We start from the raw sequence: 20940 nt of genomic DNA on the forward strand, positions 1-20940 counted from the left end.
AGCACCCATAGCCAAGAGCAGGATGCAACCACCGCATCCTGCTTCCTGCCCACTGCTAACCCATCCCTAGGGAAGGAACCTGCTGGATCATGGAGCCCAGCAAACACTGCCTCAAGTTGTGCTGCAGAACAAAGTGCCTTTGTTGGATGGAGGCAGCAGCACAGCCAGATCCACACGGATCAATCTCTCCTTCTTTTCCAACCTATTTGTTCCCAGCTCCTTCCTGGGAATAGCCAAGTTGAGGGAAGAACTTGAGCCTCCCAACCCACTTCAGTTGCTGTTCCCAGCTCCAAACCTTCCCCTGGTTTAATTCCAGAGGAATGGTTGTGGATTGGAGGCTGGGATTATCAGTGTCTGTGGTGTGGCAGTGGGGAAATGTGATTCCCACACCACTAAAATCCCATGAACGGGATTAAAACCTGACTAAAACGTGGGTAAAATGGAAAACATGAGTAAAACGTGAGTAAAATAGGGTTAAAATGTCACTAAAATATGATTAAAATGTAAAACAGGAGTAAACCAGGAGTAAAACACAAGTAAAATGTGACTAGAACGTAAAATATGACTAAAATATGAGTAAAACAGGACTCAAATGTGATTAAAATGTCCTAAACCATTATGAAACCATTATTAAAACACCCCAAAATGTGACTCAAATGTGATTAAAACAGGCCTAAAATGTAAAAGGGAACTAAACCATCCTAAAACATGACTAAAATGTCCCAAAACGTGACTAAAATGTCCCAAAACGTGACTAAAATGTGATTAAAACAGGACTAAAATGTAAAACTGGACTAAAATATGATAAAACCATGATTAAAACCGGATTAAAACAACTCCTTAAGGAACCTTTGGCCCAGGAGGAGCCAGGAACAACAGGCACTAAAATAAGCCTTGGGCTGGCACCTCCATCCCAGCCCTTCCTGGTGCTCCCATGCTTTGGGACACCCCTTTGGGGCACCCAATGCACCCAGACCAAGCACCCACCTCCCAGCATCACTGTCACTCACAGCAGGCACAGGACCAGTGGTGCCAAAGGGAACTGGGATGCTCCAAGGGGAACTGGGATGGCTCCAATGGGAACTGGGATGCTCCAAGGGGAAGCAGGATGGCTCCAAAGGGAATTGGGATGGCTCTAAAGACAATGAGGATGGTTCCAAGAGGAACTGGGATGGCTCCAAATGGAACTGGGATGCTCCAAGTGGAACTGGGATGCTCCAATGGGAACTGGGATGCTCTGAAGGGAACCAGGATGGCTCTGAGGGGACCTGGGATGCTCTGAGGTCAATGGAGATGGTTCCCAGAGGAACTGGGATGCTCCAAAGGGAATTGGGATGCTCCAAGGGGAACCAGGATGGCTCCAAGGGGACCTGGGATGCTCTAACGTCAATGGGGATGGTTCCAAGAGGAACTAGGATGGCTCCAAGGGGAATTGGGATGCTCTGAAGGGAACCAGGATGGCTCTGAGGGGACCTGGGATGCTCTAAGGTCAATGGGGATGGTTCCAAGAGGAACTAGGATGGCTCCAGGATGTGCTTGAGGGCAGGGATTTGTTGGGAAGTGGGATAAATGGGATGCACTGGAGCAGCCCACACTGCTCTGCAGCCTGGGGATGGAGCTGCCTGGCTCTAGAGGGACTGGATGTCCTCCATGGTGGGACAATCCCTCCTCCACCATAGGGAGCTATGGGAGGGCTTTATGGAACAGGGAGAGAAGGATCCATGGGGACATCCCTTAGGAACTTACCCCAGTTCTGTCCTGTGAGCAGCAGCTGGGACAGCACCAGACAGGGCAGGATCAGGCTCATCTGCAAGACAAGAAAGCCCCAAGGTCAGTGGCCACCTCAGGCTCTTTCAAATGGGGTTCTGGGATGTATTCCCATAACCCCCTCTGCTCCTGTGCCCACCATTCCCACCCCAGCCCCACCTGGATTCTGGGATTCCCAAGCCCCACTTGAGGGTTTAATCCAAAGGGAATCTCTATGATGGAGAATCATTCCTGCAGCCAAGCAGGAGGATGGATACCAGCAGAAGAGGCTGGATAAGGGTTGTCCTGGTCCACCCTGTGCAGAACACCCCATCTCCTGCCTCTATGGATGGGGCCTCCATGGCATTGGCATGATTCCCTGCCTTTGGAATGGCATTGAAGGCTTCTCCGGGTGCTGAGCATCAGCTAGGGCTTGGAGGAGCTTTGCTTCATGCTGAACCATTGGGATGGATCCTTGAAAGCACTTCCAAGTCTGCTCACGAGATGCCAGGTAGGAAGATGCCTCCTGAGGATCTGCTGAGCTCCATCAGAGCTGGACATGTCCTTCCTCAAGGAGAGAAAAGCCTTTGGCAGTGTATGGATCCCACCTACCAGGATCCATTGGTTAAGCCTGAGCTCAAGGCAGGACAAGGAAGAGTCTTGCTCCTCATGCTGGATCTCCCCATCCTGGTCCAGCCACTTCCTGGTTCTTCCAGGCCACGGGTGAATCCATGAATCCATCTGGTTACCTGCTGTGTCCCTGCTCCATCATCATCATCACCATCATCATCACCATCATCACCATCACTTCTAAAGCTGAGCATCTCCAAGGCCTATGATGGGGTTGGAGCTCCTGCAGAGCTGGGACCACCACATCCAGCATCCCTGGCTCCCACATCAGGTCCTGCTGGCTCCTAAATCCCTTTGGAAGAGGCTGGTGGGATCCAGGGCCAAGCTGCTCCCATTCAGGAAAACCCAAGGTGCTGGTGGGAATGCCAGGGAAAGGATGGGGAAAATCCATGGAATGGGTTGGGATGGAAGGGACCTTAAAGCTCATCCAGTTCCAAACCCCTTGCACTGGAGCAGGTTGCTCCAAGCCTTATTTAACCAGGGATGGAGCATCCAAACCTTGTCCATTCAACCCATCCCAGTGTCCCAGCACCCTCCCAGGTGTCCCATCACCCCTTGTCCTATCCCTGCTGATCCATGTCCCCCTTATGCTGAGGACACCAGGGCTGGAAGCAGCATCCAAGTGGGATCTCACCAGAGCTCAGCTGCTCCCATTTGATGCAGCCCAGGCCATGGGGGGTGTTGATGGCTCCCATTGGGCTCCTCCTCACCCAACACCCCCAAACCCTTCTCCTGGGGCTGCTGTTCCAATGGGAAGGTTTAAACGCCTCCCTAAGCCTGTGGCTGGAGGGGCAGAGGACAGGGATGAGGGAGGCAGCTGGTGCCAGGACTCCTTTGTTCTCCAGGGCTCCAGTGTGATCCCTATATTTAGAAGCTGTCTCCTTTGGAAGCAAACAGGAGGTGATTTATCCCCTCCTGGGAGCAGGGACCTGACCTGCTGCTTGGAAGCAGCTGGAGCAGTGAATTTCATGGCTTCAGAGGCTCCAAGTTACCCTCTATGGCAATGCAGCTCCTCCTGCCCAGGGAGCAGAGCTGGATCCATGCCCCAGCTCAGGCTTCTCCTCCAGGAGCTCAAACACCCTCCAAGCTGCCTGCAGCCAAGCAGCAGGGCCAAGGAGGGGATCCTGCCCCTGTGCTCTGCTCACTGAGACCCCACCTGGGTGCTGAGAGCCCACTTGGGTGCTGAGATCCAACCTGGGTGCTGAGACCCCAGCTGGGTGCTGAGACCCAACCTGGGTGCTGAGCCCCCACCTGGGTGCTGTATCCAGCTCTGGTGTCCTCAATGCCTTCCTCAGGGATAGGACAATGGGTGCTGGGTCCAACTGGAACAGTTCATGGTGGAGATGAAGGAATTCTTCCCTATGAGGGTGCTGGGACACTGGGATGGGTTGAAAGGAGGTTTGGATGCTCCATCCCTGGCAGTGTCCCAGGCCAGCTTGGAACAAGCTGCTCTATGGGAGATGTCCCTGCCCATAGCAGGGGGTTGGAAGTGGATGATCCCAAGCTCCTTTCCCACCCAACCCATTCCATGACCCTATGAACACAAGGTTTCCTCAATGCTCTTCCTCTCTCCCAAGAGCTAAAGCACTGAGCAGGACATGGAAACACCTTGAAACCAAAGCATCCCATGAGCCCAAAGCCAAAACACACCCAAAAACCCCATTGCTAAGGCAGAACCTGTGAGATCCCCAGTGCAGGAGCAGGGACATGGAGCCCAGGAGATCTGGATCCATCTGGTGATGCTCAATCACAAACACATCCCAAGGGTTGTGGGTTGAGAGGTGACAGCATCTCCAGAAGAACCTCATGGAGGCTTCACATTCAGGCTCACTCGTATCTTGGGGTGCAAACCACCCCAACCCTCACCAGTATGAGCACTGGGGTGCTCTCCATGGCACCCTCATCCTATGGCAGATGCTGCCTACACAAAGGCTTCACATAGGAGCTGCTCCACATGTATCTGAAGGCTAAAGGCAAGGAGCAAGGTGGTCCCTGCAGCATCAGAAGGTCAGTGAGGTGCTGATAGAGCCATCATGGGATGAAGAGAGCCTAAGGAAGGTCCCCATGCATCAGGGACTGGAAGCCTGGACCTGTGCAAGGAAGTCACACATGGGACACGTTCTCCTTGGATCTCCATCCTTGGAGATGCTCAAAGCTCAGCTTGATGGGGCTGGAGCAACCTCACTTTGCTTTGGGCACAGGGATGGGATGAGGACCTCCAGAGGGGCCTTAAAACCGTGATTATTCCATCGTTTTAGGATTAAAATCCCAAAGAAGAGGTCTTTGGGATGATGGTTTCCAATGCAATGGGGGATGTTGTGGCAGCCTAAAGCAGCAGAGAGGGGTGCAGAGGGGCAGGAAACCCCAAAGGTCAGAAGCTGTTGGAATCTGAGAGGCTCCATCCTGGAATACAGCAGGATTCCCTTCTGGGATGGCAGGAAGGACACCCCCTGACCCCAAACCTCCTGCATCTTCTATCTCTGCAATGAAGAATGAGGAAGGAGCCTCAGCTCCAGCTCAAGCAGCTCCCAGATGCAATTCCCACTTCCAAAGGACATCAATGGACAAGGAGCAGCCTCCATGGGACAAGAGGTCCCTCAGAGGGTGATGAGTTGGTTTAGAGCCCAATGAGCTCCTCAAGCACCAAACCTGAACCAAAGAGGGCAGGACCTTGCAGCCTGAGGACCTCCTCTGACCCCACACACGTTCTCCCAAGCTCTGGAATTGCAGCCTATGGAAAGGAACTTGGGAAAGAGACATTTTGTCTCCTCCAGAGGCTGAGGTCCCATCTGAGCACTGCTATGAGGCAAGGGGGGATATTGCATCATGTGCTGAGGTGATGCAAGGGCTGGTTTAGCTCTGGGGCTAAAGCTCAGCTCCAGCTCTAAGCTGGAGTTTAACCCTGAGGGGTCTCCTTTGAGAGCAGAACCATCCCAGCTTGGCACCAGCTAAACACCATGGGGAGAACCAGGAAGGAAAGATCTGGGGCTCCCAACATGGTCCAGAGCCACCATAAGTGGGGAGAAAACCAATGGAGAGACCCAGCTGGTGGGATAAGCACTGGGATGGTGGCACTGGAGCTCACTGGTGTGATGCCACCCAAGCCAGCACCAGGGTTTGGTAGCAGGGCAATGAGGAAGCCACACTGGGAATGTCCCAGTGATCTCCAGATGTCCATATAATGGGATGTTTTCCAGCCCCTGATCCCTGTTTTGCTCCTCCATATCCCAGTCCAGCTCCAAATCCATCCCATAGCCACAGCCTTGGCTCTTGCAGGCCACAGAAGCCAAGCATGGATGCGATCTAATGGATGCTCCACAATGGAGCATCACCTCCATCCCAAGAGCACAGCATCACCCCATGCTTGGCAACATGGAGATCCCATTTCATCCCCAGCCTCAGGGAGCATCCAAACGGAGCCAGAGGTGACGTTCTCCAACCCTTTACCAGGAGCAAGGTGGGAATTGTGCTCCTGACTCCAGAGGGAGTCATGGTTCCTTCATGGACTTCCATGGATGGATGTTCCAAACATGGACTTCCAGAGCCCTCATGGTTCCTGCTCCAACTGGGCACAGCTGCAGTTGGGTTTCCTCCATGTAGCTCCAGGTCCTGCTGCAATGAAAGCCAATGGGAAGCAGAGATCCTCTCCTGATGGCATCTCAGGGCTTCAGGACATGCAGGGATCCTGTAGGGAAGTGACCTTGAGAGCAGGAGCCCTTGTGTCCATGGGCTTCCCAGGAGCAACGTGGGTCCCTTCACCTCTCTGTGGCCTGGAAGCTCATGGATGCAAGGGCTGGAATGCTGGGATTGAGCAATCAGCATCCAGGTGCTGACAGATCCAGTGTGGACTTTGCACAGGCAGGGCCCAAGTGCATGGAGGAGCTCAGCCCCTACATACCCCATGCTCTGCTCCGGATCCAGGTGAAGCTGCAGCTCCTACACCTTTGTGTAGGATCCAATTGGATGGGATGGGTTGCACACTCACTGCTTGGAGCTGCTCCTGCTTTACTCCATGCTCTAGCCTGGGAGGAGCTGCCTGAGTTGGGACTTTGGACTTGGAGGACTCTGCATTGGCTTTAGGGGGGGGGGAGCAGATGCTGATGGGCATCCTTAAGGGATGCAGCTTCCCACCCCCAGGATGCCATGGTTTTAGTGGGACCCTTCCATCGAAGCACTCACTGAGGCTCATAGGAGCAAACCCATCCCTACCTGTCCCTCTGGCTCCAAGCAGCACCAATACAAACCAGTTCCAAAGCCCCAGCAGAGAGGGAACCACGTGCTGGTCCCATCCATCCTGCTCCATGTATCCCAGTGATCCCAGTGCCAATTCAGTGGGTTTTATGCAGAGAAATACTGGGAATGATGGGATTGGGTCCAAACCCAAGGACCAGACACTTATCTCATGCAGGGTCTCCCCACCAAGAGAGCTTGGGCACAAGACACTCAGAATGCATTTGGGATGCTGGGAATCAGCACAATTCCCATCCCTTGTCTCCTCCTTGGGTTCCTTTTGTCCCCCCAGAGGCACCTCCATCCTTGGAGCTCCATCCTGCTTGTTCCCAGTATCCACCCAACCAACTGAACTGGATGGGGTAGAAGCCTTCATGGGGCTCAGAGACTTGGGAAGCTCCATGAGGATGGAGCATCATCTGAAAGAGCAGCATGGGAAGGGGAGGGGGGGGTCATAAAGCATCCCAGAAAGCTTTCCATAGAAAGCATCCATAGCATCCATAAAGCTTTCCCATAGGAAAAGACCATGGATCACACATCAGCTCCAGCTGAAGCCACTCCACCAGCATCACTCAGTGCTGGCCACAGGTCTCAATGGGCACAAGGAAACCCTGAGGTAGCCACTGGGGGCTTGTCCTTCCCAATGGATGGGCTTTGGGATCAGCACTGGGGGACCCTCCAACTCCCTAAAGCAAACCAGAGCATTCCCACCCCCTTCCATACAAGAGGGAATCCCATCCCTGCATGGGATCGAGGCCATCTACTGGGTCCCCTGCTTGAACACCACAGACCCCCCCCCATAACCCCACATGAGACCAGGGTCCTACCATGTGCTGCAGGATGAGGGCATCCCTCTCTCCTCTGTCACCATCACTGGTCCAGGGGTCTCCTGCCCCCCCCCCCCCCCCGTCACCATTCCAGGTCCTCCTGCCCCTCTGTCACCATCACTGGTCCTCCTGCCCCCTCTGTCACCATTCCAGGTCCTCCTGCCCCCTCTGTCACCATTCCAGGTCCTCCTGCCCCCTCTGTCACCATTCCAGGTCCTCCTGCCCCCTCTGTCACCATTCCAGGTCCTCCTGCCCCCTCTGTCACCATTCCAGGTCCTCCTGCCCCCTCTGTCACCATTCCAGGTCCTCCTGCCCCCTCTGTCACCACTCCAGGTCCTCCTGCCCCCCCTCTGTCACCATTCCAGGTCCTCCTGCCCCCCCTGTCACCATTCCAGGTCCTCCTGCCCCTCTGTCACCATTCCAGGTCCTCCTGCCCCTCTGTCACCATTCCAGGTCCTCCTGCCCCCTCTGTCACCATTCCAGGTCCTCCTGCCCCCTCTGTCACCATTCCAGGTCCTCCTGCCCCCTCTGTCACCATTCCAGGTCCTCCTGCCCCCCATCCCCCCCAACCTTCCGGCCGTTGGGAAGGCAACAGCCACTCAGGATGTGGGCTGTGGGTCTCAGCAGCAGGAGGTGGGACCTGCTGCAAGGGGAGGTGCTGGCCCTGCTGACTCAGCATCCAGCTCATCCCAGCACCATTCCCTGCCCCATTGATCCAGGTTGGGTGGAGAATGGATGGAGCAGCCCGAGGCGAAGGATCTGGGGGTGTTGGGTGAGGAGGAGCCCAATGGGAGCCATCAATAACCCCCATGGCCTGGGCTGCATCAAGTGAGCTCTGGTGAGATCCCATTTGGATGCTGCATCCAGCTCTGGTGAGATCCCACTTGGATGCTGCATCCAGCTCCTGTGTCCTCAGCACAAGGACATGGAGCTGCTGGAGGCCATAGGGATGAGCAGGGCCTGGAGCAGCTCCATGGAGAGCTCAGATTCCAGGGATGAAGGAGGCTCCAAGGATGTGCACATGGAATTTCATCAGGGATAGGACATGGGGCAATGGGATCAAACTGAAACAGGGAAGTTCAGCTTGGACATAAGGAAGTTCTTCCCTGGGAGGGTTCTGGGACACTGGGATGGGTTGAATGGAGGTTTGGATGCTCCATCCCTGGCAGTGTCCAAGGCCAGGCTGGAGCAAGCTGCTCTATGGAAGGTATCCCATGGCAGGGGGTTGGGACTGGATGGGCTTTAAGGTCCCTTCCATCCCAACCCATTCCATGCTTCCATCTAAGTGTGACTTCTGGAGGCAGCAGAGCAGAGCCAGCAGCTCCAAGCAGGCATCAGTTCCCTCCAGCACATCCAAAGAGCTGGAAAACCCCTTTTCCACCCCAAAACTCCATACACAACAGGTCAAAGAGCAACCCCCATGAGGCTCCAGCACTGGAGCATGAGTGAGATGGAGCCCAAGTGCTGGAGGTGTGAGGCAAGGGGAAGGATGTGGAGCCACAAGCCACGATCCATAGGGAATCTGAGACGTTCCCAAGGAGCAGCTTGGATCCTCTTCCAGCCTCCCCACAGCACATGGGTCACACTTGGCTCTTCCCAGAGCTCACAGGGGGGGATGAAGAGCCCAAACCCATCCCAAAAGCTGCAGGAGCTGAGAGGAGGTTTGGGTTGTGCTTCCTCCAAGGGAAGAGTGGGACAAGCCAATAGTGAGGGTTAAGGGCTTGATCCCAAGAGGGAATTCCCAGGAATCTCCAAACCAATGGGATTCCTGAGGCTCTCACCATGGGACAAGGGCAGGCAGAGCCTAAACCTGCTCCTTCTGCTGCCAGCTTGGCCCATGCTGCAGCCTCTGAGCATCACTGACACCAATGATGCTTGGCTTAAAGCACCTTTTGGGATGGTCCCAATCCCATTTAGCCCCATGACAATGACCTCCAAGCCAAGTGTTTCCCATTCTGATCCCGAAATTCCCAAAACTGGGAATTACCTTTTAAAAGCAAAGGCAATAAGAGCCCAGCACTGAGGTCTGTTCCCTGCAGCTGAGAGCCCAAATGGAGCCTTTTGAGAGGATTCCAAGCACATCCTTGCAAACCTTTCCCTGCTTTTTTACTTCCCTGTAGGAATTCCAGGAGCAAATTTATCCCTTTGGATCCATTCAGCTTTAAGGAAGATTTATGGGGCCAGAGGCAACAAACTTCCCTTGTCAGCAGAGGACACATCCAACAGCTCATGGAAGAGCAGTTCCAATTCAAGCTGCTTGATGGGATTCTGGCCTCTGGTGCAGACTCATCTTGTTTGGATCCATCCCATTCCAGGAAGGATTTGGCCTCACCATGGTTAAAACTGGTTTTAAACACCTCAAAAAGCATCGATGGAGGAAGGATTTGGCCTCCCCATGGTTAAAACAGGGTTAAACCACCTCAAAAAGCATCGATGGAAGAAGGATTTGGCCTCCCCATGGGTAAAACTGGCTTTAAACACCTCAAAAACCAGTCCAGAAGGATGCTGTGGAACTGACACCTTCCCTCATCCATGAGGATGAGGTGACCTTCCCCTCCTGAATCCACCTTGGCTCTGACCATTTCCAGTCAACTGGGACCTCTCCAGAGCCTCCACAAGGTCCCATAAGGCCATTGTCCAGCTCTCCCAGTTGGATGAATCCCATTGGGCCACTTCCATGCATGGAATTGAGGCAGCAAATCCCATATGAACCCAACCCAACTGGGAGATCATCACTCCCCACTTGTGGGCCACAACCTATGGTGGTCCCAGGCCCCATCACTGGTGTTAAAGGAGCTTTCCCTTCATCCCTATCTATGAGGGGACCAACATCATCAACCAAGAGCTCCTTTTACCCTCTTTTTGCTGTTAAAACACCTAAATCCAAGCATTTTGGGGTTATCCACCACGATCCTAACCAGACACAGAGCTCCAGGAGGCCCAGTTCAAAACCTCTCCATCCCCACCTCGACCCAGCACCAGTGTCCTCTTGCCACAACCACCCTCCTGAAGAGCCTTTATCCCCCTGATATTGAGGTGAAACCATCAGATTCCAGGTTTTCCACATCTCTGGATGCTCTGGATGGAGCAGGACAGCACCCAAGGGTGCTGCACCCAACCAAACCCCCCCAAACCCCCCTAACCAAGACCTTGCCTTTGCCTGGCCACAGAGCAGAGCCGCAGCAGTGCAGCACCCAGTGCAGAAGCAGGATTGGGCCATGTCCTACTTTGCAGAGGCACCAGGAGGATCCCAGGCCATGCCCAGAGTTGTCCCCAGCCTATTTATATCCCGTGGCCCAATTCCAGGAGCTCCGGGAGTGGATCTGCAGTTATTTATAGGCACCAAAAGACAAGCACGGCAGGTGTGGGATGAGTGTTGGGATGAGCACCAAGCACCAGCACAGGCACCAGGCAGGATCCCCCTTGTCCATGGGAGGCCACAGCTTGAGCCCACCTGGAATGCTCCCCCCATGCTCTTGGTGGGATGCTTGAGGACCACATCTCAAGCCAAGCACTCAATCAGATCCTTGGTTTATGGCATGGGTGTAATGGTCCTGACCCCAAAGTCATGGGATCATGGAATGGGTTGGGGTGGAAAGGAGCTTAAGGTCAGCCAGTTCCATCCCCCTGCCTTGGGCAGGGACCCCTTGCACTAGAGCAGGTTGATCCAAGCCCTGTTTAACCAGGGATGGAGCATCCAAACCTTCTCCATTCAACCCATCCCAGTGTCCCAGAACCCTCCCAGGGCAGAACTTCCTTATGTCCAAGCTGAACTTCCCTGTTTCAGTTTGAACCCATCAGCCCTTGTCCTACCCTGATATCCCTATTCCCTCTCCACATCCCTGGAGCCACCTTCATCACTGGAAGCTGCTCTGAGCTCTCCATGCAGCTTCTCTCCTCCAGCCCCAATGTCCTCAGCCTGGCTCCATATGGAAGCTGCTCCAGCCCCTGCTCATCCCTATGGCCTCCAGCAGCTCCATGTCCTTACAGTGAGGACACCAGAGCTGGATGCAGCATCCAAGGGCTCTTTGGGAACAGATTCACTGTTGCAGGGATGCAGTGTGGGGGTTTTCCATCCAACTTCCATGTTTCCAAGTGCACATCCCAGCTCCAGCCAAGCCCTGCCTCTTGTCCTGGCCTCCAGCCTTCACTTATTTACTTGCTAGGCAACAAGATGACATCTCTCCTGGCAGCCTCCAGCAAGTGGGAGCAGTCGGGAAGGTCACTGGGAATGGAGCAGAACCTCCCAGTTCAGGGAGGCCAAGAGCTTAAACTCAGCTCAGTTCCAGCCAGGAAGGAGATAAGGGGAAACCAGCTTGGATTTCATGGTAAGGAAGGTCAGGAATAGGCTCTGGGTGGGTGCACCAGGGGCTGGCCTGAGGAGTTAAGGCATTAGGAGGAGGTTTGCTCTCATGTCTTGGGTATCTGCTCTGGATGGGGCTCAAGGACAGGCCATAAGGTGGCAAACACACCCTGGGATGGGCTCAGAGCTCTGTGCTCAAGGCAAGGTCCAACCAAAGCATCATTTCCTACACTGGAGCACCTCAACATGGGGACCCACCATGCAAGAACAACGAGTTTCACCCCAAAACCCACTCCTGTGCTCCCAACTAAAACCAGGATGGTGCCATGAGGTCTCAGCCCACACCAAAGCCCAGATCCAGAGCCATGAGCCAACAGCCATGTCCTGCTTGGGGACATGAGGCCACCACCAAGAGGCTTCATCCCAAACCCAACAGCCCAGGCTCTTCCCAGCATCCCAGAGGTGGGATGTGGTTGAGCACCAGTATTCCCAGTGGCAATACAAGGATGGATTGGTCCCAGAGCACCCCAAGCTGGACATATGGATGGGAACACACAGGACGGGTGCCCATCACATCCCACCCTTTGGAATTACCTTCTAAGGGAGGATACAGGAAGAAAGAGACCTACAAGCTCCAGCCCCATTGGACCAGAGAGCACCAGGCTGGTGGGACAAGCCAGCACCTTCCTCCAGAGTCAGTCCTAAACCTAATCCCAACTAAACCCACTCCCAACTAAACCCCATCCCACCTCATCAAACCCCACCAAACCCCATCAAACTCCACCAAATGCACATCAAAACCCATCAAATGCCCATTAAACCTCACCAAACACCCATCAAACCCCATCAAACTTCACCAAATGCACATCAAAACCCCACCAAATCTCCACCAAACCCCAGATTTGGGGTCCAGAACCTCCCATCAGCCCCACAAAAACTCCTTCTTCTACCTTGTGGCATCACAACATCTCCAGTGCACCCACGTGGCCCCACACCAGGGGCCTTGGTGGCACCACTCCTGACCCAGAGCAGGATGTCCCCACACTGGGGACCCTGCGACACCCCATAGTGCTACAGCAACCTCAGAACAACATGTCCCCCCCATCAGGGACCTCATGGCATCACCCACCCCACACTGCAGCCCAAACCACAACCTCAACCTCCCCATTCCCAGTGCCATGATGGCAAATCCTCCTCCAGAACCTCCCTCACCTCCAGTGGAACCTCCTCATGCTCCATCCCCTATGGGGACACACTGAGGGCTTCTCCATGGGCACCCCAAGGCCATGGGGGGGGGGCAGGAAGAACCAAGTGAAAGCTCCACGTGTGGATGGGCTGTGACCACAGCTCCAACCGCTCCCATGATCCCTGTGCTGATATGGGGAGGAAATCCCTCCTGCCTGGGCTGATAAGGACAAGGCGGGACCAGGAGCATGGAGATAAAGGCTCAACCATCCACATCCCACCCTGTGGGTCCCATAGGGAAGCAGCATCCCCAGACACCCCATGGGGGGACAGGGATGAGCCCCATAGAGTGATGGGGTGAAGGTTGGAGCATCTCAGACCCTATTGGTGCCATGCACAACCCTGAGTTACCACAACCCTGAGCCCCTGTTGGTTACAGCACCCCAAAGCACTTCCAAGGAAGGGGAAAGAGGCACCAAAAGGCCATGGGAAGGGTTCTGCACCAGCCTCCATCATTCCTGGTGCTGGAGAGGGCTCAGGAGCCACCACCAGCAATGGGAATTCCTGCCCCCTGCTCAGCTCAAAGCCCAATGGAGCAGAACAGAGCCACCAAAGAACAGCAGAGAAGCCCCAAAGCCTTCAGGTTGGTGGCATCACAAGATGGTGTGTGGGGTCTTCCCACCCCATAAGGCCCTTAGCCTAATGTGCCTCAATTTTGGGGCATTTTGGGCCATTTCACCTCAGTTTCTCCAGTTGGGAGGTTTGCAAAGCCAGAGATGAGGTTTGAAGTCAATCCTGCTGATGGAAACCCCCATTCCAGATGGGAACAAAGCCACCCACCAGCCAGGGGACAAGTAGAGGCCACTGGTGGGATCCATGGCCACCTGATTCCCAGCAGGGATGGGGAAGGACAGGAGAGCAAACACATGGAGGGGCTCAGGTAGGACTCAGGGTGGTGGCATCTGGCCAGCATTGGGTTGATGGAGAAACTGAGGCAGGAGAGGGTTAATCCTCTAAAGACACCAGACAACCAGGGACCTATGGACAACCTGGAGCAACCACATTGAGAAGATGAGCAATTGGCCACACCAGCTCCATCCAAAGAGTTAAAGCAACATGTCAACACATGGACACCGATACCAACTGGAGACCACAAGCACCCCCAGCTCCGTTTCCAGCTGCTCTTCCCCAAGCCTGGATCATTGCATGGGATCAGTGTGACCCATGGAGAGGACCCAGCACTGAGCCTTCCTGAGCCCCAAAAGCCACCCCAATGGCACCAACCAGGGACTCACCAGCGACGTCTTCTGCCTCCAGGGCAACGTCAGGCTCCTGACGGGCCAGCGATGAGAAGAAGTCAGGTTCCTCTTGCAATGGGCACAGCTCAACACTGGAGGGTCCCTTCCCCTCCCTGCTCACGGCCTCCAGGTCATCCTCAGCATAGAAAGCATCTTCCTCAAGCTCTGCCTCCGTTCCCACCGAGCTCCTGGGGTTGTCCAGAGGCTTCTTTGGATCCTGCAGGAAAGCTGCTCTCGGCTCCTCCCCTTGAGGACCCTCCAGAGGAGGATACTGCTCGTGGCCTGGCTCTGGTGGCATCAACAGGGCTCTGCCTCCGTCCCCTTGGCACCCTGAGAAGCTGGGAACAGCTCTCTCCATCCCTCGGCGCTTGTGCTGGGTCACTCGGGTGAAAGCCCTGGATGGGCACTCGGGAATGCCGGGAATGCCGATGGCCAGGGACCCACGGCTGCACCTGCAAGGAAACAGGGATACAGGAGAGCATGAGAAGGGAGGTTGGGGTTTGGGATGCTCTGGGCATTGGGTCCCATCACTCACCCCTCAGGGCTGGGGTTGATGGACCCCAATATGAAGCTTCCCCCCCTTCCCCACACCCCAGTTTGCTCATCCCCACCATTCCCAGCCATGCACTTCCCAATCCCCCACCAGTCACCCTCAAACTGCTCCTTTATCCCCCCCGGATTCCATCCCATGATGGGAAAGCCACCAGCTAACCCCAAACCCACAAGGGGGGGGGGGATTTGGGATGCTCTGCTGCATCCTTCCCCATGGATGAATCCAAGTGGATGGGCACCTTCAGAATAGGTGACCCCTGAAGGGTTTGGGACCCTTCAAAGGGGCAACCAAATGCTGGCCACTCGAGTGTGGATGTCCCCAACCCATCACCCCAAAACACCTTCCAGGGTCAGATCCTGCTGTTTAAGGGCTGGAAACTGGGATCACTGGGAGAAGTGAAAGGATGAGCTCAGGATCCTGCTCTCTGCTGCATGGGCTGAACCCAGATCCAGGCGGAGAAGGGAAACCAGGAGGAAAGAGGCACTAAAGGGCTTATCAGCTCCATGGGAGAATAAAGACACACAGGAGGAGAGGAAGGAGCTAAATTTACCCTGGAGAAGAGCCTATAAATACCTTCAAGGTAAGGAATGCAAATGAAGAGGGAATTATTCCAAGCTGGCACAAGGAGTTTTCCTGCCCCGGGGACGGAGGGAGGAGAAGGGATGGAGCAAACCCCAACCTCCAGCCTGCGGCCATCCCGAAATGCCAGCCTGGAATCCCGATGCTCCCCTAGGGAATGTGGGATGAGTTTGCTCATAAGAAGGGAGAAGAGAAAATCAATTCAGCTCATTGCTGTGTCTGCTCCACGTGCCAGAGGCTTTCATCGGGATCAGGTGCTCCAGCTGCCTTTGGATGTATGGATATTCCTTGGGAAGCATCCCATTGGCAGCCAGTGCTGGTGGGATTCTCTCACTGGCACAACTGGCTCCACATCCATGCTTGCTCCATGCCCATGGGAGGGGGTTGGGGAGTGAAGCCCAAGTTGTGGATGCTCCATTGGGATGAAGCCATCCTCTATCCCCAGGTTGGCTTCATCTTTACCCACCAATCCATTCGGGAACACACAGCATTCCCATGTTCCCACTTCTCCCACCGTGGTGCCAACAGGGAGCATTGGAGAGGCTTCCACATGGTGTTGTTCCAGCATGGCACTAACCTTCCTCCTGGCAATTCCCAGCAAGGGCTCATCCCAAAATGAGCCACTCCAGTGCAGGGAAAGGCACAGGGCAGGACCTGGGATCCAGGGCTGGGAAAGCCAATGTGGAGTTTCCCCTTAATCCCATCTCAATCCAAGTGGTGATCCCAGCTCATTCCCAAACCAGGGGGATCCATCTGGGTGGAAAACACCCCAGAAAGGGTTTACATTTAAAACCTGCATTTGGGGAACTGTGGCTTTGATCTGAGCCAAGTCCAGGCCAGAATCCATTGGGAGAATCCCACTGGAAGCTGCCCCAGCACTGAACCCCTGCACACATCCAGCACCTTTGCTCCCCACCACACATCCCACAGCAGCACATTCCTCACCCCAGGAATGACACCAAATCCTTGGAATCAGACACAGCATCACCCACAAAGCACAGACCTGGGGGTGGGGGGGATGACATCAGTGTCACCCCCCCACCTTGCTCCATAAATCCCGGATTTCCTCAGGTTTTCCCTTTGATCCTTCCCAAACCATGTGCTGGGCCAGCCCTTCCCAAACCCCACCGGGGGGGGGGGGGAGGGGGGTGTTAAACTCACCAGGATAGGGAAAAACAAGGAGATTCCCCCTCCCCCCCCCCCCCCTTGCATCCATTAGCTCCATCCCAATACCCTAAAGGAGGCTGGTGCTCACCGGGATGTCTCCAAAGCCTCTTCCCAAGGCTGCTTCCCAAGCTGTGCCCAGGTGGGAGGCAGGCAGAGGAATCCCTTCCCCCAGCCCATCAGCCCAAAGGCGGAGCAGGATCGGGACAATTTAAATGCTAAACCGGTTAAGTGGGGACCATCATTCCCGGCCTGGAAGTCCGGGAGGGGAAAGGGACGATCCCCAAGGCCAAACGGCTCCGGGAGGAGCTGCTGAGCCTGCGGCCTGAGGAGCACTTGGACTTAACTTGGGTTGGGACTTGGATCCTCCTTTATGGGGCCTGGTGGCTCCTGCATGTGTCCTTGTTGCCCTTCCATGTATCCTTTTGGGCCCCTCCTTTTGGTCCTTCCATGTATCCTTTTGGGCCCCTCCACGCTCCTTCTGGCCCTTCCATGTGCTCTTTTGGCCCCTCCATGGCTCCTTTTGGCCCTTCCATGTGCTCTTTTGGTGCTTTTATGGCTCCTTTTGGTCCCTCCATGGCTCCTTTTGGTGCTTCTATGGCTCCATTTGGCCCTTCCATGTGCTCTTTTCACCCTCCATGGCTCCTTTTGGCCCCTCCATGTGCCCTTTTGGTGCTTCCACTGCTCCTTTTGGCCCCTCCATGGCTCCATTTGGCCCTTCCATGTGCTCTTTTGGTGCTTCTATGGCTCCATTTGGCCCTTCCATGTGCTCTTTTCACCCTCCATGTGCTCTTTTGGCCCCTCCAGGCTCCTTTTGGCCCTTCCATGTATCCTTTTGGGCCACCCCACACTCCTTTTGGCCCTTCCATGTGCTCTTTTGGCCCTTCCATGGCTCCTTTTGGCCCCTCCATGTGCTCTTTTGGCCCCTCCATGGCTCCTTTTGGCCCTTCCATGTGCTCTTTTGGCCCCTCCATGTGCTCTTTTGGCCCCTCCATGTGCTCTTTTGGCCCCTCCATGTGCTCTTTTGGCCCTTCCATGGCTCCTTTTGGCTCTTCCATGGCTCCTTTTGGCCCCTCCACATCTTTTGCTCCTTCCATGTGCTCTTTCAGCCCCTCCACATACTCTTTTTGTCCCTTCCATGTGCTCTTTTGGCCTTTTGCCCCTTCCACGTCCTGTTTTGCTCCCCACACATCCTCTTTTGCCCCCTCCACGTGCTCTTTTGGCCCCTGAACATCCTCCTTTTGCCCCCCCCCACGTGCTCCATTGGCCCTAAACATCCCCTTTTGCCCCCCCCACGTGCTCCATTGGCCCCTGAACATCCTCCTTTTGCCCCTTCCATGTGCTCTTTTGGCCCCTCCACATCCTCTTTTGGTCCCCACACATCCTCTTTTTGCCCTGCACATCCTCTTTTGGCCCCTCCATGTGCTCTTCTGGCCCCTCCATGTGCTCTTCTGGCCCCTCCATGTGCTCTTCTGGCCCCCTCCACATCCCCTTTTGCCCCCTCCACATCCCCTTTTGCCCCCTCCATGTCCTCTTTTGCCCCCTCCACGTCCTCTTTTGCCCCCTCCACATCCCCTTTTGCCCCCTCCACATCCCCTTTTGCCCCCTCCACGTCCTCTTTAGCCCCCTCCACGTCCCATTTTGCCCCCTCCACGTCCCCTTTTGCCCCTCCACATCCCCTTTTGCCCCCTCCACATCCCCTTTTGCCCCCTCCACATCCCCTTTTGCCCCCTCCCCATCCCCTTTTGCCCCCTCCACATCCTCTTTAGGCCCTTGCCCAGCCAGGCAGAGCCACAGCCCAGGCTGTGCCCATTTCACCCCCTCCAAACCAGTTCCCAGCCAGGGTCCAGCTGGCTCCAAGCAGGCAGATTCCAGCTCCGTGGCTTTCCCATGTGATTCCTTCCTCCTCACCGGATCACGGGATGTTGGTTCCAGTCTTTCCCGTTCCATCCCAGGCCACAGCCAAGGTGGCACAAACACCATCTCCATGCAAAGCACATCAGAGCCACGACATAAAGAGCAGTCAGGATATCCATGCAAAGGAATTCAGGGAGGATCCGGGAAGCTCCCAGGGCTGATCCTGGATGATTTTCCTCCTTGGCTCATTTAGGACAAGAGCAGCTTTTTGTCCCCATTCCCATAAGGAACAACAGACACATTCCCTGCGGAACTCTTCCCATTGGGCTCCAGTAAATCCTATGGTGAGGGGTCCTGGCAGGATCCAAGGATTTGGGGCAGGATCCAGCGCTGGGATCTGCAGGGAATCCACCATGGGAAGGGATTCCCCATCCTCCAGCAGTGCTGATCCATGTGGCACCTCCTCAGACCCATGGGGATGGAATTCCATGGCCAGTTGGGATGGGATGATCCAAAGAGATTCCAAACGGTGTCAGACCACACTGGGATGAGCCAGAGGTGCTGCAGGTCCTGGCTCCTGCTCCAGTGCCTGTGCTCCAACCTGCTCCCACCATGGAGCTGCTTGGGAAGAGGACACATTCCTGGCCGGGATGAGCAGCTCCCGATGGACATTCCATGCCCGGATCCAAGATCCCATAGGAATCATCAGCAGGGATCCGGATCCATCCATGTTGCCTCTGCCTGCCCCAGGCCCTGGGCCACAATGGGGCACAGACCCTGCTGGGCAGCCCCGTATGGCCCTGGACACATGGGGACCTCCATGCCCGGAGCCCCTGGTCCCTTACCGGTTACCTCAGGTACTGAGACCTCCCCGGACCCATTGGTCTCCTCCGGAACCCTCCGGTCCCTTACCGGTTACCTCAGACCGTGGGTCCCCCCCGATCTCTTACCGGTTACCTCAGGTACTGAGGCCCTCCCGGTCCCTTACCGGTTACCTCAGACCCCGCGGACCCCTCGGTCCCTTACCGGTTACCTCAGGTACTGAGACCCCCCAGTCCCTTACCGGTTACCTCAGCCCCCGGCTCCCGTTCTCCCCCCCCCGGTCCCTCCGGTCCCTTACCGGTTACCTCAGGTACCGAGGCCCCCCCCGGACCCGTTGGGCTCCTCCGGACCCCTCGGTCCCTTACCGGTTACCTCAGGTACTGAGACCCCCCAGTCCCTTACCGGTTACCTCAGACCGTGGGTCCCCCTCGATCTCTTACCGGTTACCTCACACTCCGGCTCCCCCCCAGTCCCTTCCCGGTTACCTCAGCCCCCGGCTCCCGTTCTCCCCCCCGGTCGCTCCGGTCCCTCCCCGGTTACCTCAGGCACTGACCCCCCCCGCACCTCTCCCGTTCCCCTCACCCCCCCCCGGTTTCAGCACCCGGGACGGTGCCGGTTCACGGGTCCGGGTGTTGTCAGCTCCGGTCCCCTCCGCTCCCCCCCCCCTCCGCTCCCCGGTTGCACTCACCCCTCCGGTCCCCCGTGTTCGGGCCCTCGGGGCAGCTCCCCCTCAGCGGCAGCTCCGCAGCCTCCTCCGCCGGTTCCTGCCCGGCTCCGGTCCCCACAGCAGCCCCCGCTCCGGTGCCATGGTCCCTTTAACACCCCCCCCGGGGGCCCCTCCGGTACCGACACCGACCCCGTCCGCTCCGCTCCGGCCGCTCCCCCGCCTCCCTCCCGGCGGCGGGGCCTGACTACGTCACACCGGGCGCGACCGGAGCGCCGCCGACATCTTGGGGGCGGCGAACGAGGCCCGGGCACCGCCTCCGCCGCCGCCGCCGCCGCCATCTTGGGCCCGGCCGCGCGCCCCCGCCGCGCGCCCCCGCGCCGCCGGAGCGGATGGTGCGCGCCCCCGACGCCCCCCCCCCCCCCCCCGCGCGCGGCGCGCCCGTGATGACGTAGGAGGGGAGACGGAGACGCCATCTTGGGAGTGGCGGAGGAGGGGAAGGGAGGGAGGGACGACCTTCGAGGGAGGGGGGAGGAGGTGGCGCTGGGGTTTTACGTCATCAAGGTGCGACTGCGGGACCGCGACGCCATCTTGAGAGTGGCGGAAGTGGCGGAGGGCTGGTAAGGGGTGGTACCAATGTGTCCCTATGGCCACAATGTGTCCCTATGGCTCCAATGTGTCCCTATGGCCCCAATGTGTCCCTATGGCCCTAATGTGTCCCTATGGCCCCAATGTGTCCCTATGGCTCCAATGTGTCCCTATGGCCCCAATGTGTCCCTATGGCCCTAATGTGTCCCTATGGCCCCAATGTGTCCCTATGGCTCCAGTGTGTCCCTATGGCCACAATGTGCCCCTATGGCTCTAATGTGTCCCTATGGCCCCAATGTGTCCCTATGGCCCCAATGTGTCCCTATGGCTCCAGTGTGTCCCTATGGCCACAATGTGTCCCTATGGCTCTAATGTGTCCCTATGGCCCCAATGTGTCCCTATGGCTCCAGTGTGTCCCTATGGCTCCAGTGTGTCCCTATGGGTCCAATGTGTCCCTATGGCCCCAATGTGTCCCTATGGCTCCAATGTGTCCC

At 56.2% G+C, this 20940-nt stretch overlaps 1 protein-coding gene across 3 annotated transcripts in view; it reads right to left on the reverse strand.

Moving 5' to 3' along the window:
- The window catches only part of WIZ (WIZ zinc finger), a 43825-nt gene extending 23817 nt beyond the window's left edge, over positions 1-20008 (reverse strand). For all 3 annotated transcript variants that reach the window (XM_034071935.1, XM_034071936.1, XM_034071934.1), the window contains exons 1-3: positions 19883-20008; positions 14217-14671; positions 1747-1807 (exon numbers count right to left, since the gene is read on the reverse strand). In XM_034071935.1, the coding sequence (XP_033927826.1) occupies positions 1747-1807; positions 14217-14577 (422 nt within the window). In that variant the 5' untranslated portion in view covers positions 14578-14671; positions 19883-20008. The remainder of the gene's footprint in view (positions 1-1746; positions 1808-14216; positions 14672-19882) is intronic.
- Positions 20009-20940: the final 932 nt, after the last annotated feature.

Source organism: Melopsittacus undulatus, chromosome 23 (assembly GCF_012275295.1).
Source record: "Melopsittacus undulatus isolate bMelUnd1 chromosome 23, bMelUnd1.mat.Z, whole genome shotgun sequence".
NCBI classification, from domain to species: domain Eukaryota; kingdom Metazoa; phylum Chordata; class Aves; order Psittaciformes; family Psittaculidae; genus Melopsittacus; species Melopsittacus undulatus.